General features: G+C 43.8%; 1 protein-coding gene and 2 long non-coding RNA genes across 7 annotated transcripts; 2 read left to right on the forward strand and 1 right to left on the reverse strand.

The window, feature by feature from the left end:
• The first annotated feature begins 145 nt into the window (after positions 1 to 145).
• Positions 146 to 3,495, forward strand: LOC148380008 (uncharacterized). 2 transcript variants are annotated; one of them, XR_015855036.1, is made up of 3 exons: positions 146 to 283; positions 1,935 to 2,175; positions 2,252 to 3,495. It is a non-coding gene; the product is annotated as an uncharacterized LOC148380008 (long non-coding RNA). The 2 variants fall into 2 exon arrangements; XR_015855035.1 differs by having other exon boundaries at positions 1,935 to 2,160; positions 2,272 to 3,495.
• Positions 2,427 to 5,774, reverse strand: abhd5a (abhydrolase domain containing 5, lysophosphatidic acid acyltransferase a). The gene is made up of 7 exons (XM_088365340.1): positions 5,460 to 5,774; positions 4,783 to 4,865; positions 4,331 to 4,709; positions 4,104 to 4,255; positions 3,927 to 4,038; positions 3,678 to 3,858; positions 2,427 to 3,610 (listed from the first exon to the last, which is right to left on the reverse strand). Exons 1-7 carry the CDS (start codon positions 5,501 to 5,503, stop codon positions 3,500 to 3,502), a joined length of 1,062 nt encoding a protein of 353 aa, XP_088221466.1. The 5' UTR covers positions 5,504 to 5,774; the 3' UTR covers positions 2,427 to 3,499.
• Positions 5,775 to 9,592: 3,818 nt separating this feature from the next.
• Positions 9,593 to 17,911, forward strand: LOC148380010 (uncharacterized). 4 transcript variants are annotated; one of them, XR_015855246.1, is made up of 7 exons: positions 9,597 to 9,753; positions 10,604 to 10,665; positions 10,771 to 10,952; positions 11,644 to 11,763; positions 13,868 to 13,970; positions 15,337 to 15,406; positions 16,043 to 17,415. It is a non-coding gene; the product is annotated as an uncharacterized LOC148380010 (long non-coding RNA). The 4 variants fall into 4 exon arrangements; XR_015855245.1 differs by lacking the exon at positions 16,043 to 17,415 and adding an exon at positions 17,425 to 17,911 and having other exon boundaries at positions 9,598 to 9,753; XR_015855247.1 differs by lacking the exons at positions 15,337 to 15,406; positions 16,043 to 17,415 and having other exon boundaries at positions 9,593 to 9,753; positions 11,439 to 11,763; positions 13,868 to 15,051.
• Positions 17,912 to 17,997: the final 86 nt, after the last annotated feature.

Below are 17,997 nucleotides of genomic sequence, written 5' to 3' on the forward strand. Positions count from 1 at the left end.
TAAAATTGTGAATGAAGCGTGTCACATGCACACTCAACCGGATATTAATGCAATCTGCTCCAGCAGGGGATTTTTTTTTCCATGTTTAAATTAAGAAAAGGCATATTCAGATGCATATCATTTATATCAAAATAAAATGTGCGCTTTTTAATCGGATTCAGCACTTCTGATTCATTAGTGGGACGACGCCCACTTCCAAGATGGCTGCTCCCATGGAACCCTGCAGGCTTCCCCTCCTGCAAAAACGCCTCAGAAGTTCAGAAAATGAGAGAAGACTCAAACAGTAAGTAGTGCTTCAATTTGCATTGGTGCATGTAGTAAATGCTATTGATCATGAGTCCTGAAATATTGATTGATTGGACACCGAGATCTTTAAATGAGTCTCTTGCAAGATGACAAACATTTTAGTTGTAGAATCAAAGTCCTGAGGGCAACCAACTTTGTTACTGCTCCACAATGCAACATGTGTCTTGCATACCATAGCAGCCTATATTGTTCCACTTGGCTGGGAACATGAGCACGTGACAGATGATCTGCTTGTACTGGGTCAGCGGGCACCGACAGTGTTACACTTAATCCTATCACACTTCTGAAATGTGCACCAATCAAGTATTTTTAGCTGCTCCATTTTATAACAAAACCATATATGTAAATATGTATATATGTGTGTGTGTCCCGAATGTTGTGTTCAGTGAGTGGTGTCATGCCGTGTCACCTGTCTGGCCTTCCGAGGCTCCCCAGCTGGCCCCTTACGTCTCCCAGCCGACCCCCCTCCTCCCTGCCAGCTGTCTTCACTTTATTTTTAGTTTTAGCCCACTTGCCTTGCAGCTGCATTGGAACTTTTAACTTCATTATTTGGTTAACCCTAGCAACCTATTCTGTGCAGGCAGGAACACCATGGCTACCCACTGCATTATATTTATTTGCAAATGGCCAAGAGGATAGGATAGATTGTGTTGTTTGGAAAAAAAACAAAGTGAATAGGCATTTAGTGTTGTTATCATTTGTGAAGCAGCACACAATGCTGCTGATTACTACGGAGGAAGTCAAAGCTGGTTGGTGATGGGCTTGTGTTAATGGAGCCTTTCACAGGATGTGAGCTTCTGTCACTTCACTCATTTTGTGGTAATGGAATGATTGTGTGTTCCCATGGGAGTGTGTGTGGGTGTCATGGAGTGACAAGCGTGCAGGCTCTGGGAATCATGCATGTGCACTGAAGGAAGAAAAATACTCAGATGATCTGTTTGGATCTTTACAGTAATGTAAAAAATATTTAGTTGACATGTTTTATATTTGAATTTATTTAATAATTTATGAAATTGAATTAACCCTTGAAAACCATCATGTTTAATGATAAAATAGATACATTTAAAAAAATGTTTTTAGTCATAAAATTTGTAGAAGTCACAAAATTAGCACACAGTAAGACTAAAATATTTTTCTTTTAAAAATATAATTGATGAGCATGTAAAAATCAATATGTATTTTTATGTCTTTGCCGTCTTTTTTACAATTGCACCGCATCCCGTTCTTGTCAGCGCTCACTTTCGTAGGGGCCAAATTGATGGTGGGCGGATGTTTTGTATTGCTCTGTCGCCCTCTCGCGGTAAATATCTGAAACACATGCTTAAACCATTGCGAATATTCTAAATCTAAATCAAAATATTAAAATATTAAGATATTGAAATAATATGAAAATAAGATTAAAATAATATTGAAATAATATCAAAATAATATTAAAATAATATCAAAATATTAAAATAAAATAATAAAATATTAAAATAAAAATTATAAACCGTAAACTAGTACACTTTGTACCGCACATGTCTTCTTCTCAGCACTCACTTTAAGAGCCATGCTGTGGAGAAAAAAATACACCACCATCAATTCACATGGTCCAGTGCTTTACATGTATGTGTATTTTTGCCCCGCAGAGCAGGGCGTCTGCATGGAGCAACAACCTGTCATTACCGTGTTCGAGCACAGCGTTACTTCCTGGAGCTTGGCAGTCAGTCCAACAGACTTGGTCTCCGTGACTACATTGTTGCCAGGAGACGCTCCGAGTGCGCTGCCGTTGATGTCTGTGCATTGACACAAACTGGCAGATGCAGATGGGGCCTTCACTCACAAGCCAGACCATGAAAAAAAAAGAAATCTCCAGTATCTTTTAGAATGGCAATAATAATTTAAATGATTTTCTAATGTGTTGACCCTAAATGGTGTCACCTAAACACCTCTCTGTTGGATGCAGTTCTCCTTAAGTGTACCCAGATGAACCTGGCTGCATCCACGTGAGGACAGCTAAAATAGCCTGAGAGTGGGAGTGCTGTGAGATGTTCAGTTCAACACAGCTCAAGCCTCTGCACATAAACGTTTGTATGAACCTAACTAGTAATATTTTTCCCTAAAAAAATAATGCATACAAATTAAAATTCCCAAAAATCATTTATTAACAGTAACGTAAAGTTATTAAAGCATACACAAATTTCCTTACAAATAGCTTTTAAATTCACATCTCGTGTTGTTTATAAGATTATGTACGTATATATTTTTGATATAATTACATGATATATTTTAGTACATTTGAGCTGCAGGTAGGAAACCACATTTTTTCATTTTAAAAAGTTTGTTAAACACATGAAATAAGAACACACCAAAAAAAAAAAAAAAAAAATCAAGCTACAAACATGAATTCCTACTTGGCTAACCATTTAATGTTCCCTTGTTGTGTTCCAATGGAAGACAGTGGAACAATATGAGGTGATGTCTGAAATGTTCCAGGACTGGTGGCTGTGATTTACCCCTTTAATGTGCAAAGTGGAAAGTATAATACTTTGGGGCATTTTTTTTTCTTTTTTACAAAAACCTTAACTAACAGGGGTGTGTAGACTTTTTATATATCGCCACTGTACATCTTTTGTGACTCCTGTCCTGGAGTTTTTCTGACACACCTCATATACTGTACATTTTAGGCAACAGATTGTGTGTGTTTTTTTTTTTTGTAGAATTCCAACCTCCTAAAAAAAAAAAAAGACTTCTAGAGGATCATGGACTGTCCAACTCACGGATGTTGGATTTTGTTGGCGTAACAAACTAGTTGAGGCAGTGTGCTGTGCTGACACCTACTGGTTAGGTTAAGAGAGGTGAGGATTCCTAGAACCAACACATACACACAGGCAAGCAGTTGCTCTTTGTCCTATTTACTTTTTCCCTCGTATCTGCGAGAACATTCTGTATAGATCCGTGCTCCGAACAAGATGTCCACTTGGGAGAATTGTCTTTCCACATCCAGATAAAGAGTTGCCCCACATCTTTTCCCAAAGGCACGTGATCGCATTATTCACACCAGCTTTTTGACGCAATCCTCCGAGGCCAAGGGAGAGTTTATCCCGAGTGGCAGACGAGCGTCTCCGGTCGGTAAAGTGCGTGAAAGAGAAACTTAAATGGTTTGAATCGTCCCTGTTTAGTGGTGAGGTTTAAAAAATAAAAAATAATGTTGTCATGGTTTCAGGTCAAAGTCTGAGCTGGTTCTGGAGAGGATGCTGTGGACTGTTTGGTTGAAGTCTTCAGGCTGGTCGGCAAAAACGTAATGGCCCGCTCCTCGAATGACCTGTCAAATATTAGAAAGCAGATTAGAAAAGACATTTCTATGTGCAAAATGCACGAAAAGCTCTGACCGTGATTCCAACTTCCGGCCTGGTTTTCTTGAAGGCATATCCTGAGGCGCTGTCGATGCTTGATCGTGAGCCGTAAATAAAAGAAATGGGAATTCCCGCCTGAACTTGTCCGATGCGCTCCAACATGGGCCGCTTAGCCCAGCCGTACGGGATGGTCATGTTCTTGAACGCTGTTTCGCCGCTAAAACAGGAACGTGCATGTCTTCACTGTGTTGGTTGGATAAAATGGTGTTGTGTAAAGTGGCCCACCTGGGAGTCTGAGCATTGAGATGGTAGATGTAGTTGGACACGGTGTTGTCATCAAAAATGGAGGAGTACTTCTGTTTGAAGTCGGATCTGATTGTTTGGACCAATGTTGGACCTGAGGGGTGGAATGAAAACATTACAAGCCTGTCCACACTGATCTGCTGTGTGTACTGTACCAACCTAAAGGCCCGGCTAGCCTGAGGCCAGCTAGCGGGTTGAAGGGGCTCATGACGGCCCCCATGGCTCTGATCCACACTGGGATGGAGTTATGGTGCGGGTTCTCAGGACGGGCGGGGAACCCCCATGGCTCTACCAGCAGCAAATGTTTTACCCTACACACACACGGCAAATTAGTGAGCACAATAAATTGGTGACCTGTGACCTGGTGATGTATTGTGCTGGTCTACCTGTTTGGGTATCTGAGGGTATAGGCAGCAGATAAATATCCTCCCAGGTTGTGTCCTAGCAGGAGCATTTCCTGCAGGCCCAGCTTCTCCCTCCATTCTTCTAGCGCGTCCACAAACTGCTCCTCGGCCCCCTCGGGCTCGCCGCTGAACAACGGCCGGCTGCTTCGGCCGAAGCCCAGCAAGTCCACGGCGTAGACGGCACCGCCGCTGGAGAGCGAGTCCAGATTTTGAGTCCACAGGGCCACGCCGCCGCCAAAGCCGTGCAGCAAAACCAGAGGAGGCCTGGACTGTGGAATGGAGGGTGGCTGGAAGGCGATGGTCCATAGGTAGTTTCCGTTGGAGATGCGGACATGCTGTCTGGAGAAAGGCTGTTTGACACCTAAGGATCAAGGTAAGAAATATATGGATCAAAGGTTTGTCGACCACAAAAATCATCTTTTCACATCTCTTACTTTTCAGCATTTTCTCCTCTGCATCTTTAAGCTGAGTGAGGGAAGTGGGGCACCATGATGGCAGCCAACTTAATAACCAGGAGCTGCAGATGAAAAATGAAATGGGTGGATGTTGTTTTTCTTTTTTAAAAATCCTATATATGGTCTGCTGACCCTCGGTTCTTCAGCCCTAGTCCATACATTGAACTTTGACCATGACATTTTCCTTATCATTGCTGACATGCAGTCTGGGACTTCCCTGACAATCCATTCTAGCAGAACTTGACAACATGTTCAAAATGAAACCACTCGACTGTTTTACAAATATCAAAAAAATACATTCAGTACTAAAATTCGACATTCTTAGAACTGACAGGTAATCAAAACGGGGAATTTAAAGAGGTGTTTCGACAGAACATCTAGCAAAACTAGCTAAACTACACGCCGAATAAGCAATCAGATAGCAAAACCTTTCAGAAATAAAATATTCACAGTCAAGTACGCAAAAAGTAAGAGAAATTCACAAAAAATAACTATTTGGCATAGAAGTTTGGTGCAACAGACGAATGGCGATTGACAGTAGCTACCCGGCCGAGTTGTCAACTCGTTCAAGAAAATAACGGAGCAATGTTGAGATCGCATCGTAAGACACACGAGTGGATTTTAGGAGGTTAAAATGTTCAAAACCATAATCGTACCTCTGCTCCTTGGCAGGTGGATCCCACTCCGCCATACTAAGCATGTTTAACGGTGGTCCTACGACCGAGTAGGAGAAATGTCAGAATTTACCATGTTGCGTTCAGGTACACTCCGCGTAAATAGACTTAACTGGAAGTGAGGATTACGCCCCACGAACACATACGGAAGAATAACATGATAGAAGAGAATAATTTTCCACAAGTCGAAACGTATCTTAATATTATTGTAGATGTTTAGTTAGATTAGAATTTTAAGTAGAGCAGTGGAATTTTCTGCCGGTCTTAACGCAATAGTTCAGACGTGTGGCCGAATGTCATTGAACACAACAGTACTTTTTGAAAACAAAGCCAATTTGTTGACGTCGCTATTCGAGTTAGTGGTCACATGTTTGATTAAATAAATGACAACTGTATTCAAACCATTTTCCTTCAAATGACGCCCTCAAAGAGGTACGTAAACATTGCGACAATTACAAAGAAACAATGACAGAATAATTGCTGATTAGTTAAAAAAAAAAGAGAGCAAAATGGCATCCATAACAAACTGCGTGAATCAGATTCCATTGTTTTAATCGGAAGTTATTTATAACAACGTGCACGCTTGAGGGACAATTGTTAGCAATTCTCCAACTTTGAACCATTTGGCCCATCAAGGTTTTAATGTTGCATGAGCCACTGACGAGTACTTTACATTAATTCCCTTTATGTATGATTATTTTTATTATTTTGCCTGAGTAATGTGAGCTTTCTGTCTCCTGCCTGTTTAATCAGGTGTATAGGTTGAAGGCCACAAGTCTGTTTCCACGCGAAAGTATGTCAGTGGTTTAAGATATTAGATTTTTTTTTTTTAAGAATGGCGTCTCCACTCCACCTTCTGCAATGACACACTAGGAATGAGTTTTTTGAAGGCTGACAATAGACGGAAAAGATAATTACCAAGTTAGAGATTAAACCTAAGCTTATCTGCATAAACTTGGCTGTACAGTTTTAAGATAAGAGGCGAGAGATTAAATGAAAAGTTAATTTAATTCATTATCCTCCAGGATTTGAGTGTACAGTATGATCCCATTGCTTTAGGAAGAGCGCTTTTGCTATCTTTACTATTTTTTCTTCTTCTTTTACTTTCCCCCCCTCTCTCCCTGAATCTCATTAAATGTTAAAAGCGGTTTTATCTTATAGATTAAAAAAGTGGTACCCTTGAAAACCTCTAAAGCATCATTCAGTCACTTTGCACACAGTATTAAATGGAAGCATTTAATGTGCTGGCACAAATCCATCAAACTGACTGTTAACAAACAAAATTAATGGTGTGCTTTATGCTCTGCGTTTAACCGAATGCAAATGATTCGATTTGATTCATTCAACAGGAAAAGAAAACACTGTGGGAGGAGACCCATGCCTGTCCGTGTCCGCAAGGGGGCGTGCTCGTGTTCTCTATGTATGTATACTTCTTACACACTGGCTACTTTGTCCTTTATTTCTCAAACACCATTTTCCTCTCATACCACCTACTTGTGGTGGCACTTGGGCTATGGGATGACTGAGTGGCTGCTGAGTGCATCGTTCTTGCCGCACTCATACACACACCCACACACATAAATTATGTGTTTGTGTCCCCCTGACCACTCCGAACGGGAAAAAGTAAGGCATTGAAACTGCTGTGTACAGGAGAGTCTGTTTAGTGTCATCCAGTGGCAACCAGGCCTTCATGGGTAATTCGATTTTTTTTTTTATGAATATAAATTTCTGTAAAAAAAATACAGAGATTATCTTCACACATGATAGAAAATAGATGCATGAATAATTCCTGTCTGCACATGTGCTAGAATTGTCACTGTTGCATTTTTTATATTGTGTTTGGAAAACCGCGTGTGCACTGAGTTCTTTGTTGGCCCAACAGTCAGTTCTCGTTAGATCTCAGCAGCCCGAACCGCACACTCGATGGTGCAGCTATCGCCATAAGCGTGTGTGTCAGGAGTTTTTGGGGGCATGGCCCAGTGCACTATGGGTAAAAAGAGTTACCAGGGCTGTGAGCGATACATACTGTAGACAGGGGGCGGCAGGGATGCGGAGTCTGTCTGGTTGCTAGGATACGCGGCTGGCGCCAAGAGTGGATATGATTTATAATGGCCGGGCTTCACTGTCTTGCTCTCTCCATTAGTTTCCTCCATCGTCTCCTCCCTCTCACTTTTCCATCCTTCGTGGTTTGTAGCCTCGGCCAATATGCACGTCTATTATCTGGAGACTTCCTTCCGCTGTCGTTGGAGGCTAATATTATCGCTGATGCTCAAAGAAAGAAAATTCCCAGCAACTTCTATCTATTTTGCAATCACCATAAAACGCATTTTGAGTCCATTTCCGCCCCTCACCCTCCTCCAGCCGCGCTCGTCCGAGATGCAATTATATCGATTCAGCAACTTTTGTGCGTGCATGTACCAGAGTGCCGGTTCACATGACCATGCATGAGCTGCAGCTACATGAATGGATGATATTGATTTGTAGAGACTTGATCCATCTCGCGTTGTCCCCAGGGATATAATACAGTGTGAGGGAGACGACGAGGAAGTGGAGGGCTGAGGGCCATGTGAGGCGAAGGAACAAAAGCAACTATATAGAGTATGGATATTTATCATTGGATGGTGTTTGATCTAAATGTCGCGTTTAAGATCCAATGTCAGCACCGATGCTATACATTCAGCAAAGGAAATATAGTGATGCCTTGACCTACAAATTTAATTTGCTTCGTACCACGCTTGTAACTCAAACAAAACAGCATAAAAAAAAATTATGAATAAAAATAAAATGCAATCCAAGTGTACTTTATAAAAACTTCCACAGATCAACACTACTTTTGATGCATTTGACTCCGGAAGTTGCACTCTATCAACGCGTGCAGTATTAAATTACATTACCTTGCAGTATTTGACAACCATTTGTCTCTTAAGTTGTGCTGCAACCACAAGTGATCTAGCTGGACGTTCAAACAAGAGTGCCCATACCCCCCCTCCCGTCCCTTCTTCCCCCGACTCATCTCGGCCTGACTTCCAGTAAATGGAGGATAATTTTAGAGCGATAAAGAGCCCAGAGGATATCGAGGGAGCGAACACACACACACGCGTACAATAAGATGGTCCCTTATTCCCTATTGCACCTGCTGACCTCACGGGATCCACTGAGATCAGCTCGTGCTGAGTGTGCGGCTTCCACACCCACTCAAACACACACACACACACACACACACACATGCATATACAGGAATGCATACACTTTGACTAATAGGCCTAATGTTTCCTGAAGAGGGCCCGGCACTGCATTAGCTACGGATGTGGGATTGATTTAGAAACTGAAAGCCTTCGAGTGTGTGTGTGCTTGTGTGTGTGAATATGTTATACATTTCCTGGTGGATGCCATTTAGTGTTTACTCGCAAATAATGTGCACGCTCACAGAAAGACATGCAAGCCACAAATCAGTCAAGAACGCCACAATTATCCCTCATTCTCTTTCCACATTAGCATCTAATTGCAAAATATTAACAAGTTGTATTATTTCACAATTGTTAAATTGCCCGAGTTTCGAAATAACCCTCTTGTCGGGCTAATTAAAGACGTGTGACCCATAACATCAATTACACAGTTGCGAATCTACTGAGTACAAAGTCCTGCCTAATGGCAGATTAGGACACGACGTCAAGCTAGCACTTCATTTCGGTGGTCGGCAAATTCATTTAAAGTAGGTGGTAATTAGCAGATATGAGCCCTAAATTATATTAACACATGCTCATGTCATAAAAATGTCATTTCTAAGAATAGTATGCAAGAGTTAGGTTCAAATTGGTGTGATTTACACCCAGATTATCCAATAATTACAACAACAAAAATGGTGTCATTGGTGGATTTCAATATTATTTTTATGTCATCACTACACTGAAAAAAAGTTGAATGTAAACCTGAAATAATAACAAAGTCATCCCTTAATTGTTGTATCATCTCAAATATTAGAAAATATAGACTTGGTCTACTGTTTCTTTGTCAGCCATCTTGTCATTATTCTAGAAAAATAATCAGTGTGTCACAGTCCTCACATGGCCTTGTGATGAACTTGGAGTGGATTTATGCTTTGTGATGTTTCCTTTGTCTACTTTGTGATAATTGTTGAACACTCGCGAATGCCATCTCGTTTTTGAGTCACCCTATTTTTTTTTTTTTGACTATTTTACTAAACAGCCAAATGTAAGAATTCGCAAGAGAATGTCCTTGCGGGAACACGATGGAATAGTACAAGACAAATCGGAGGGTAAGGTTAAACGCTTTTGTCGCTTTGCCTTCGGATGGCTCCGGCGGGATAATCTTCATGTAGTGAGAAACAACCTTGAATAAAGATAAGTTGGCGAGAAAGGAGGAAGACGTGGAAGAGGAACGGGTTAAAGAGTGTCGAGAGGCTGAGGTGGCCGCAGGGGGGGGAGGAGGAGAAGAAGAAGCACGGCAGACGTGGAGGAGGAGGGTGGGGAATTGATGGAGCAGAAAGCTAGGTTATTCCTGCTGTGTGTGTCTGCGTGTGTGTGTGTGCATGTGTGTGTGCATGCACGTGGGCATGAATGGCAGGCTTTGGCAGTAAATGAAACTGTTTATCAGATCAATATGGCCATCATCTCTCAGATGACTGTGGCCTCTGCTGAGGAACAATAATAAATCACAGGCAAATATGGAGGACGATCCATACGCGGGTCTGCCAGGCCCGAACTGTCGAGTCTGCAGTCTTTATCTCTGTGCTTTGGCGCTAAAGCAAACACAGACACCTCCCCTCAAAACGCATATTGCACACAGTCATGTATGTGAAATAGATCACGAGAAACGTCGGAACTTCAGTTTCTTCACAGGCGAGCTCCCGCACTGAATAATGTAGCCCACCGATATCAGCCAGAAGAGTCGGCAAACCAAAATAGCGTCACCAGCGCTGATAAATATAGAAGGTAATTAAATCAGCAGCAGGAGAGAGACGGAGAAAAGCCAGGAAAGAACCAAGGTCTGTTTTCAAGGAGGATGGCACCTTAAGTTCACAAAATAGGGCGACATTTTTATTTTCACCTGGTTTTAAGTTTATATATGATGGCTACAAATTGCTATTAAGTTTTTTGTTCTTGTAGTTGTTCCGGTGCTAAGGCCTTGGGGGAGGTCTGCCTTTGATTGGAATCAACTCTTATCAGGGGTGAGTTGAAGATTCTAGATTTGTGTAATGCCTTGGTGGAGGATTCTTTTTCATTTCCAGCCTTTGTCTGTTTTTTTTTTTTTGTCTGTGTGTGCTCCAATGCAGGCATCGTGAGTCAGCAGTATTTCATCCGCTTATCCTGAGGAGACTGGAGCACGGGAACGCCGTGGAAGCGCTTCATCCTCGCTCACCCTGGTCTATCTGCCCTTTTTTCCTCAATACGTTTTCGGGGACCTCCCAACGTATGGATGGATGGAAGGTCCCGCTGGGAGGCGGCGGAGTCGGAGGTGAGAGGTTCTTATCGGAGGGAGGGGCGGCGGGGTAAGCCGGCCACCATCTTGACATGGTCTCCTTTGGGAGCTTGTGTCAAATTGTTAAGAGAAAGTGACAGTCCAACACAAAGATGAATTTTAACACATGTGTAAGTCGCCTTTTCTCGACACACTTTGTCCTGCTCTCTCTTTCGCTCTTTGTCTTTTCCCTGAACTACCTCTTCCTCCATCACACCCACGCAGACAATGGCATCTTGTCTATCGTCTGCTTGACGCACAAAGGCGCAAAAACACATTTGTGCTCACACACTGCTGTAAAAGCAATCAGTCATACAAGCGTGACCGACGTGTATTTCTGTAACGTGCACAAAAGGCTCCTCACATTTTTTTTTTTTTTTTCCCTCCCGCTCGCATTGTCTGCCTTTTTCACACACAAACACACGCACGTATACGCACGACGCCGCACTACTCTCTGTCTTGGAATTTTACATTTTGATGAAGGAGGAAGCGCGTCGTCCAATCAGAGCGGGGCAAGGCGGGAGAGACCATCGTCACGCAGACAGCAGGGACGACTCCGGGGCATCGGCGCCAGCGTCACAAGGGCTCCGCCGGTCCGGCCCGCTCCCCCGCATCCCCTCTAGGCGGGTGGTATGATCCGACAGGCTGGATAAGAACCCCTCCTCTCTGTCTCCCCCTCTCCTGTCAGTGCAAGGGTGTAGCTGCTGATCCTATACACCATAGCAGAGAGAGCGAGAGCGGCAAGAGGAGCCACGTCAGGTGTCACCGCTCCGCCACCCCGACTTGAGCGCCGCCGCGTCAAGGCCAGGTGAGTCCGAACACACGCTTACACTGACACGTGCCTTTGCCGACCACATGGCATCCCAATGAAATAAACACATGTACATGATACAGGTGTGCAGGTACCAGTGGGCTCCAGGATGTCATGCTTGTCACCTGCAAAGTGCGCATGAGAGTACGATTGGTGTCATCTACACATGTGTGGTGGACACACGTGTGTAGAGAATATATGTTGTGTGCGTGTCTGTACACACACCATCTCTTCCAGTATGGTGCTGAGAGACAAAGGGTCCCCTCAGTTTGACGCTGTGCACGCAGCCGCCGCTGGGTGGGAAACTTCCCCCCCGTCACCAACCACCAGTTATGACAACGGAAGGGAGGGTGGGTGAGAAGAAAGAAGTCAAACAGGGTCTTCACGATATAACCCCCCCTTCCCTTCGATTCTCCGATCTTAATTGCCGCCCAACACTCCTGACTCATGGTGATAGGAGGACACGCTCACAGGAGATGGTGAGGATGATGATGATGATGGCGGTGGAGGTATAGATGGGGTGGGGGTTGGGGCGTGGGGGCGGGGGGAGTGCACTCTGAGGACACGCGGGTTGGTTTGTCGGTCATGACAGGAGGACGACTGTCATGTTTGATAGACATACCAGAGTGAATGTGATTAAATACACGGGTCAAAGAAAGCGAAGGGGGTTGGGGTGGTCATCTGCCACGCACATGACTACGTGCGAGCGCGTGTGAATACGCGTGAGTGCAACAGTGGAACGAAAGAATGGCAGCGTGATGCGCTGAACCGGCGACCATCGCTGACCCAGACAAAGGGCGGCGATCATATGTGCGGCGGTCTCATGGCGGGAGGAGGGGGGGGGGTGTATGATGAACAACCACATGTATGGAGGGCGTCACACGCACAACATGTGATCCTCACGTCTGGGTTCGGAAAGATGCCATGTGCGCATTGCGCCGCTGCTCCCCCCCCTCCACCCCCACTCACTCGCTCTTTACCAGACGCCCTTATTCAACCTGCCACCGTTTTCATCGTCCTTTTCGCCAATGCACACCTCATTGATCCTTCGCCTTAACCTCCCCCTGTTATATTCTATTACATCACCCCCCCCCCCCCTTTTTGTGTGTCAACCACGAGATGAGATGTGATCTTATCCTTAAGTGGCCTTTTTCAAGTCCGGCCCATGTGATGGAGGATATCAGTGCATCTCTTCTAAAAAAGGGGGGGCAGTTTCTAGTAAGGGTCACTCGGACCTTTTTTTTTTTAATGAGGTAATGACGAGCATCATCGTTTTGCACGACATCATAAATTTGAACAAAGACGTCGGTTGTCAATCATCTGAAATGGCGTCTCCGATGCTACGTATTGATTTGAGCGGACGTTTATTACCTTCTGTAGAGTGTGTGTGAGATTTACACTTTTCCACGAGGGTCATTTACAATCTTGCAGGCTCTTTGTGTTAAAAACGCAGGCCCTCGAACAAGCTGTACATTTCTCGTTATGCCTTTTCCTCCACCCCCCCCTTTCCATATGTGAATGCTGTCAAGCTGTAGGGCGTGCCCCCCTACCCTCTTTCCCTCTCAGCCCCTCTCGCCTCCACGTTGCATATATATACATATCTCGCCAAGTGGAGTTCACGCTTGGCTGCACGCCGGCCGTACGAACGAAACACAATCCGTGGTTTTTGACGTCCGGGCTGGCGAGCATCATTTTTTTTTGCTGAAACTGTGATGCGTGGTTGCGGAAACGTCAATTTAATTAAGTGAAAATTCCAGAGCCGGCGTGCAAAATGGCTGCCGAGCAGACACGCTGCCTGTGATGGCCGACGAGTGCGTAGGTCTGAGGGTGATGCGTGTGCATATGTTGCTGCTGCGGGTAGATTTGTGCCAAGCGTAATCCTGCTTTTTGTGTGTGTGTGTCGTGGGCAGCCTCCGCTAATCCATAATTACCAACATCGACGTACCCAACCTAGAATGTAAGAGTCATTATGGCGGAACAATCATCGATTGTTTCCCGTCGAAACCATGAAAAGACACATTTAGTCGCCGAGATAAAGCGCGCATTTGCATATTTGTCAGCGACCCGTCTTCAAAAAGCTGATCTTGTTGTTTCTTTGCAGTTGTTTGCCTCGCCAAGCCGACCGGCCCGTGCGGCCCGCCCAGCCCGGGCCTTGTCTGCCCTACCCTGCCCTGCCCAGCTGGCATCCTGCAGGAGTCATCAGGGTTAGTGCTCGGCTGGCACCCCTCGGTGGGCGAATCAGCAAGGCAGGAACTTGTAAATTTATAGATGTGCACTCAAACACGAGGCCAAACGATCCATCTTGCGTCAGAAAAAGAAGGGTGGGGTGCATTAGCTTTAAAACAGTCACCATAGGCGATAGTAAGCGATTTTTTTTTCTTCTAATTATTACACTGACAAAAATCATTCTTCATCGTGATGATATTTAGAATAAACGATCTCTTATTAGAATTTCGACGTTTTCCTCCGTAAGTCTTCATACATGTTTGGATCAGCTGCTTATAATAGAAGCAAGTTTGAGCGTTTTGCGCAGTTCGTTGAGATGCTGCAGGAAAAAAAAAAAGAGACAAAGCTTCAACTAAATGACTGTCGGTCTTATCGGGACCGCGTGGGCGTGTGCGCGCGTGCGTGAGGGAACGCGTGCGTGGACCACCAACAGGCTCGCGCGTTCAAATCTCTGCCCTTGTGTCTAATGCATCCATCCGCCTCAAAGTGTTCCGTCGCAAGCCGCTCAATGCATTAATGCGTTACACCAACACTTTCATTGAGTCGACCAGGTTTCCATTTAAAAATTTTACACAGGAGTAAAATCTTGAATGACAATTGAAAGCACCAAATAAATGCTTTTGTTAAATTACTTGCACGCTTCCTGGAGTGTTTGCTTCCTTTCAAAAAAAAAAAAAGGGCCTTTTTTTAAAGCGAGTTAAAAATAACACTTTAAAGGAGAACGCCATCATCTTGATTTTATTGATGTTCTCAATTTTAGTCGACGGAATTTGAGGACACGAACTCGAATGCGGCGTCTTTGTGTACCTGCCGTTTAGCCTCCGGTTAACGAGGAAATGAATGCGTGTTATCACACGGATCCGTAATAAACGGACACAAAATGCCGTTGTTGCTATTTATGTGCTCGCTGACATTAAACAACCTTCCGGCGTTTTGCTACATTTAAACGGTGTCATAATCCGGGTTTTCTGTATTACTGTAATTTCACCCCACTTGAAGATGGTGCAAAATCCGTCTTGAGTGAATATTGCGGAGGTCTGCGGCTTCCAGGGTGGGGAGGATGCTCGCCTACCCGCTTGGCTTCCATCCCGAGCGCAGACAACAGACGTCGTCATTTTCCAACTCAATTTACAGATGCATTAGGAGATGCTGAGGCGCAGCCATATCTATCGCTCAAATGCAATCAGGCCTCCTTTGTGCTTTAAGAGGAAATTGAGGGTGCCGTCGTCATCGACTTTCTTTCCCACTTCGCTCTCATGTGGGCTTTTTTTTTTTTTTTTCTGCCAATATAACATACACGGCCGCATACGCACTCTTTAATGACTGCTCTTGTTTCCCTTTTAGGCTGCATTAAAAACACAAAGATGGATGTCGAATATCATCTTTTAAAGATTTGTCTCATAGATTGACTAAGGTGAGTTCGATGAACATTGCTGGCTGACTTATTTTTTGTAAATTGATGGAAAAATATGATGAACCAGTTTGGCATTATGAAACTAATTTTAAGTCTGGCACTATCTTGTTGGTATTTACACCATATTATGTGGATTTAAGATAGAAATTAAGTACCAAGTAATCTTGATGAGGATTACCGCATACATCCAACATCTTTAATGTGGCGGACCCTCGGCTATACGTACGATTAAATGAGCTTGAATAAAAAAAAATGAAAGCGAGGGAGGACGAGACCGGCAGTAGGAAGGCAGACAAAAGAAAGGATGGGGGGGTGGGTGTAAACCGCAGAAAAATGGCAGAACAGGACGGGGAAGAAAGGAGTTGTTCAGAAAATGAAATAGGTGCCTTTTGAAAAGACGTCACCTGTTATTGTCACCTCCGGGAGTCTGACTATCTACCTTTCATTTGTCTTTGTTCCGTGGAAATTGCTACAGATCACAGAACATCCTCTTTTTCACCCTCATTTTGTCCCCTCTATCAGCCATTTCTTCTATCCCCTCCTCCTCTTCTGCATTTGATCTTTTCCCTCCAAAAATCAAATTGTTCTCCGTTTTTACTTCACGGAGCCCTCAGTTCATATTTCGTATCCGTTCAGGTAGAGGAGGTGTCTCGCTGCATGTGGACGTTATCTGGATAGCAGAGGCCGGCTGCCATAGCAACCATATGATGAGGCAGGCAGGGATATTTAAAGGAATTCAGCTGCTGCTCGCCTTGCTGTCTGCTTCACACACACATACGGACAAAGAAATGCACTCAAATGCGTGTTGAAAATCAATATCATCTTTCGTATCATAAAGCCTGAGTTATGGAATCATATCATAATTGCCCAGGTTTATTCAGCCCTCCTACCAAGAGCAATCATATTTTTTTGATCCGCCATTCCTCCCTATTTATCCTCCAAGCAAAATCTTTTCCCCCTGTAGTGCTAATTAAATTAATCAGATTTATTTTACAGGGCCCTTAATCAACACTGTCGTCTGCCGTCAGTGTTTAAATACACACATACACACACACGCCTGAAATTAGCTATAAGGCGCTTCTATGAAAAAATTTAAAGCGTGAAAGACTTTTTAGCACCCTTAAAATCAGCAGGAGGCTCCAGTTGAAATTCTAAGAATATTTCAATAAATGCAAAAATTTTTTTTTTTTCCATTGAACATTCTGATCTTCTCATTAGGCTTTCTTGTTCACTTTTGTAATAATATTCCTTAATGTGTAGATAATAGTGCCTTTTGAAAAATAGTGTTAAAATTTAGATTATAAAGCCGTCAAAGGACAACAAAACGACACTTGTATACATTATGAGAATTTACAGCTAATGCAATCAGCATCAAACATGCTTGGATCAATTTGCTGATCGTAAATATCGTGCGACTTTCAACCTCACGCGCGATAATTAACCCTATTCAACCTATTGATGGCTGCAAGAAAACAAACAGCACCCGGGCGTGTTGTGGACACGATAGCCACATCAGCTAAATGCCTCGAATTGCATTTGATCACTGCTCCGGGCTAGCGCCTAATTCCTACCTTTTATTCCTTTTTTTACCGTCGCCGCCATTCAACATTAAAATGAGATTGTAAGTGTAGGCAAGTGTAAGCAGGTCCAATGCCTGTGAGAGCAGGCGGCGAAGATGAAAGTGCTTCACGGAATCAAAATGAACAGTGACCTCTTGTAACACTCCCCTGCTCTTTATCCCATTCTAATCCCAGCTCATTTCATATGCTAAGTAAAAGCTTATATCTCGCTCACATTTGCACACACACACGCACGAACACACACCTCTCGTCGGTGTGATTATAAAATTTGCATAGAGGATGTTTGCAAGTGGAGAGAGGTTTGCAAGTGGCCTGTCAGGTGCAGAGAAGTTTAGCAAAGGCTCCCAATTTATGACAAAAATCCAACTAAAAAAAAAAGTTCCCTCGAGTGTCTGTTTTTACGCCTCATCTTCTCATTTGCATGTTCTCTTCTCACAGCTGTCATTCGAGAAGTGCAGACCAGGGGAGAGCGGGAAGAGTAGACTGCGGCCCCCCAAAGGAGAAGCAATGAGATGTAACCGTTCCTCTTCTCCCTAATGGGAAGAGGATTTCTCCACCATTTCAGCACCATCTGCCGGCTCGGTGGGGCGGGACAGCTGGTGTTGTGAATCAGGCCGCCACATTCCAGGGAACGGCTACTTCCCAACACCAGGGTCTCTCCTTCACCATTCGCACGCTTCACCTCAATGAGCTCAAAAATGCATTTGCAGACGCAAGATATTCTCTACCCACAGTCTTATGTAAGAGATTTCATGTCAGATAATAAAATTATTTGTGATGAATGTGGTGTCTAGTTTAGCCAATTCAAAAGATGAGCAAAATCATGGGAACACTTTTGATGGGCTTAAATTGAGCCAACACTAGCTATCTTGAGAACATGATTTCTGTGTGAGAGAGACTAAGTTAATAAAGGAAAATAAACAATTTTGTGTGCAGTTTTTTATTGTTTAGTCGTCCCAGGTTGTCAAAATAGGTAAACTGGAACATAAAAAGGCAAAACAAAAGCTTTTG

Source organism: Syngnathus floridae, chromosome 21 (genome assembly GCF_059516105.1).
Source record: "Syngnathus floridae isolate MCC-2025c chromosome 21, RoL_Sflo_1.0, whole genome shotgun sequence".
NCBI classification, from domain to species: domain Eukaryota; kingdom Metazoa; phylum Chordata; class Actinopteri; order Syngnathiformes; family Syngnathidae; genus Syngnathus; species Syngnathus floridae.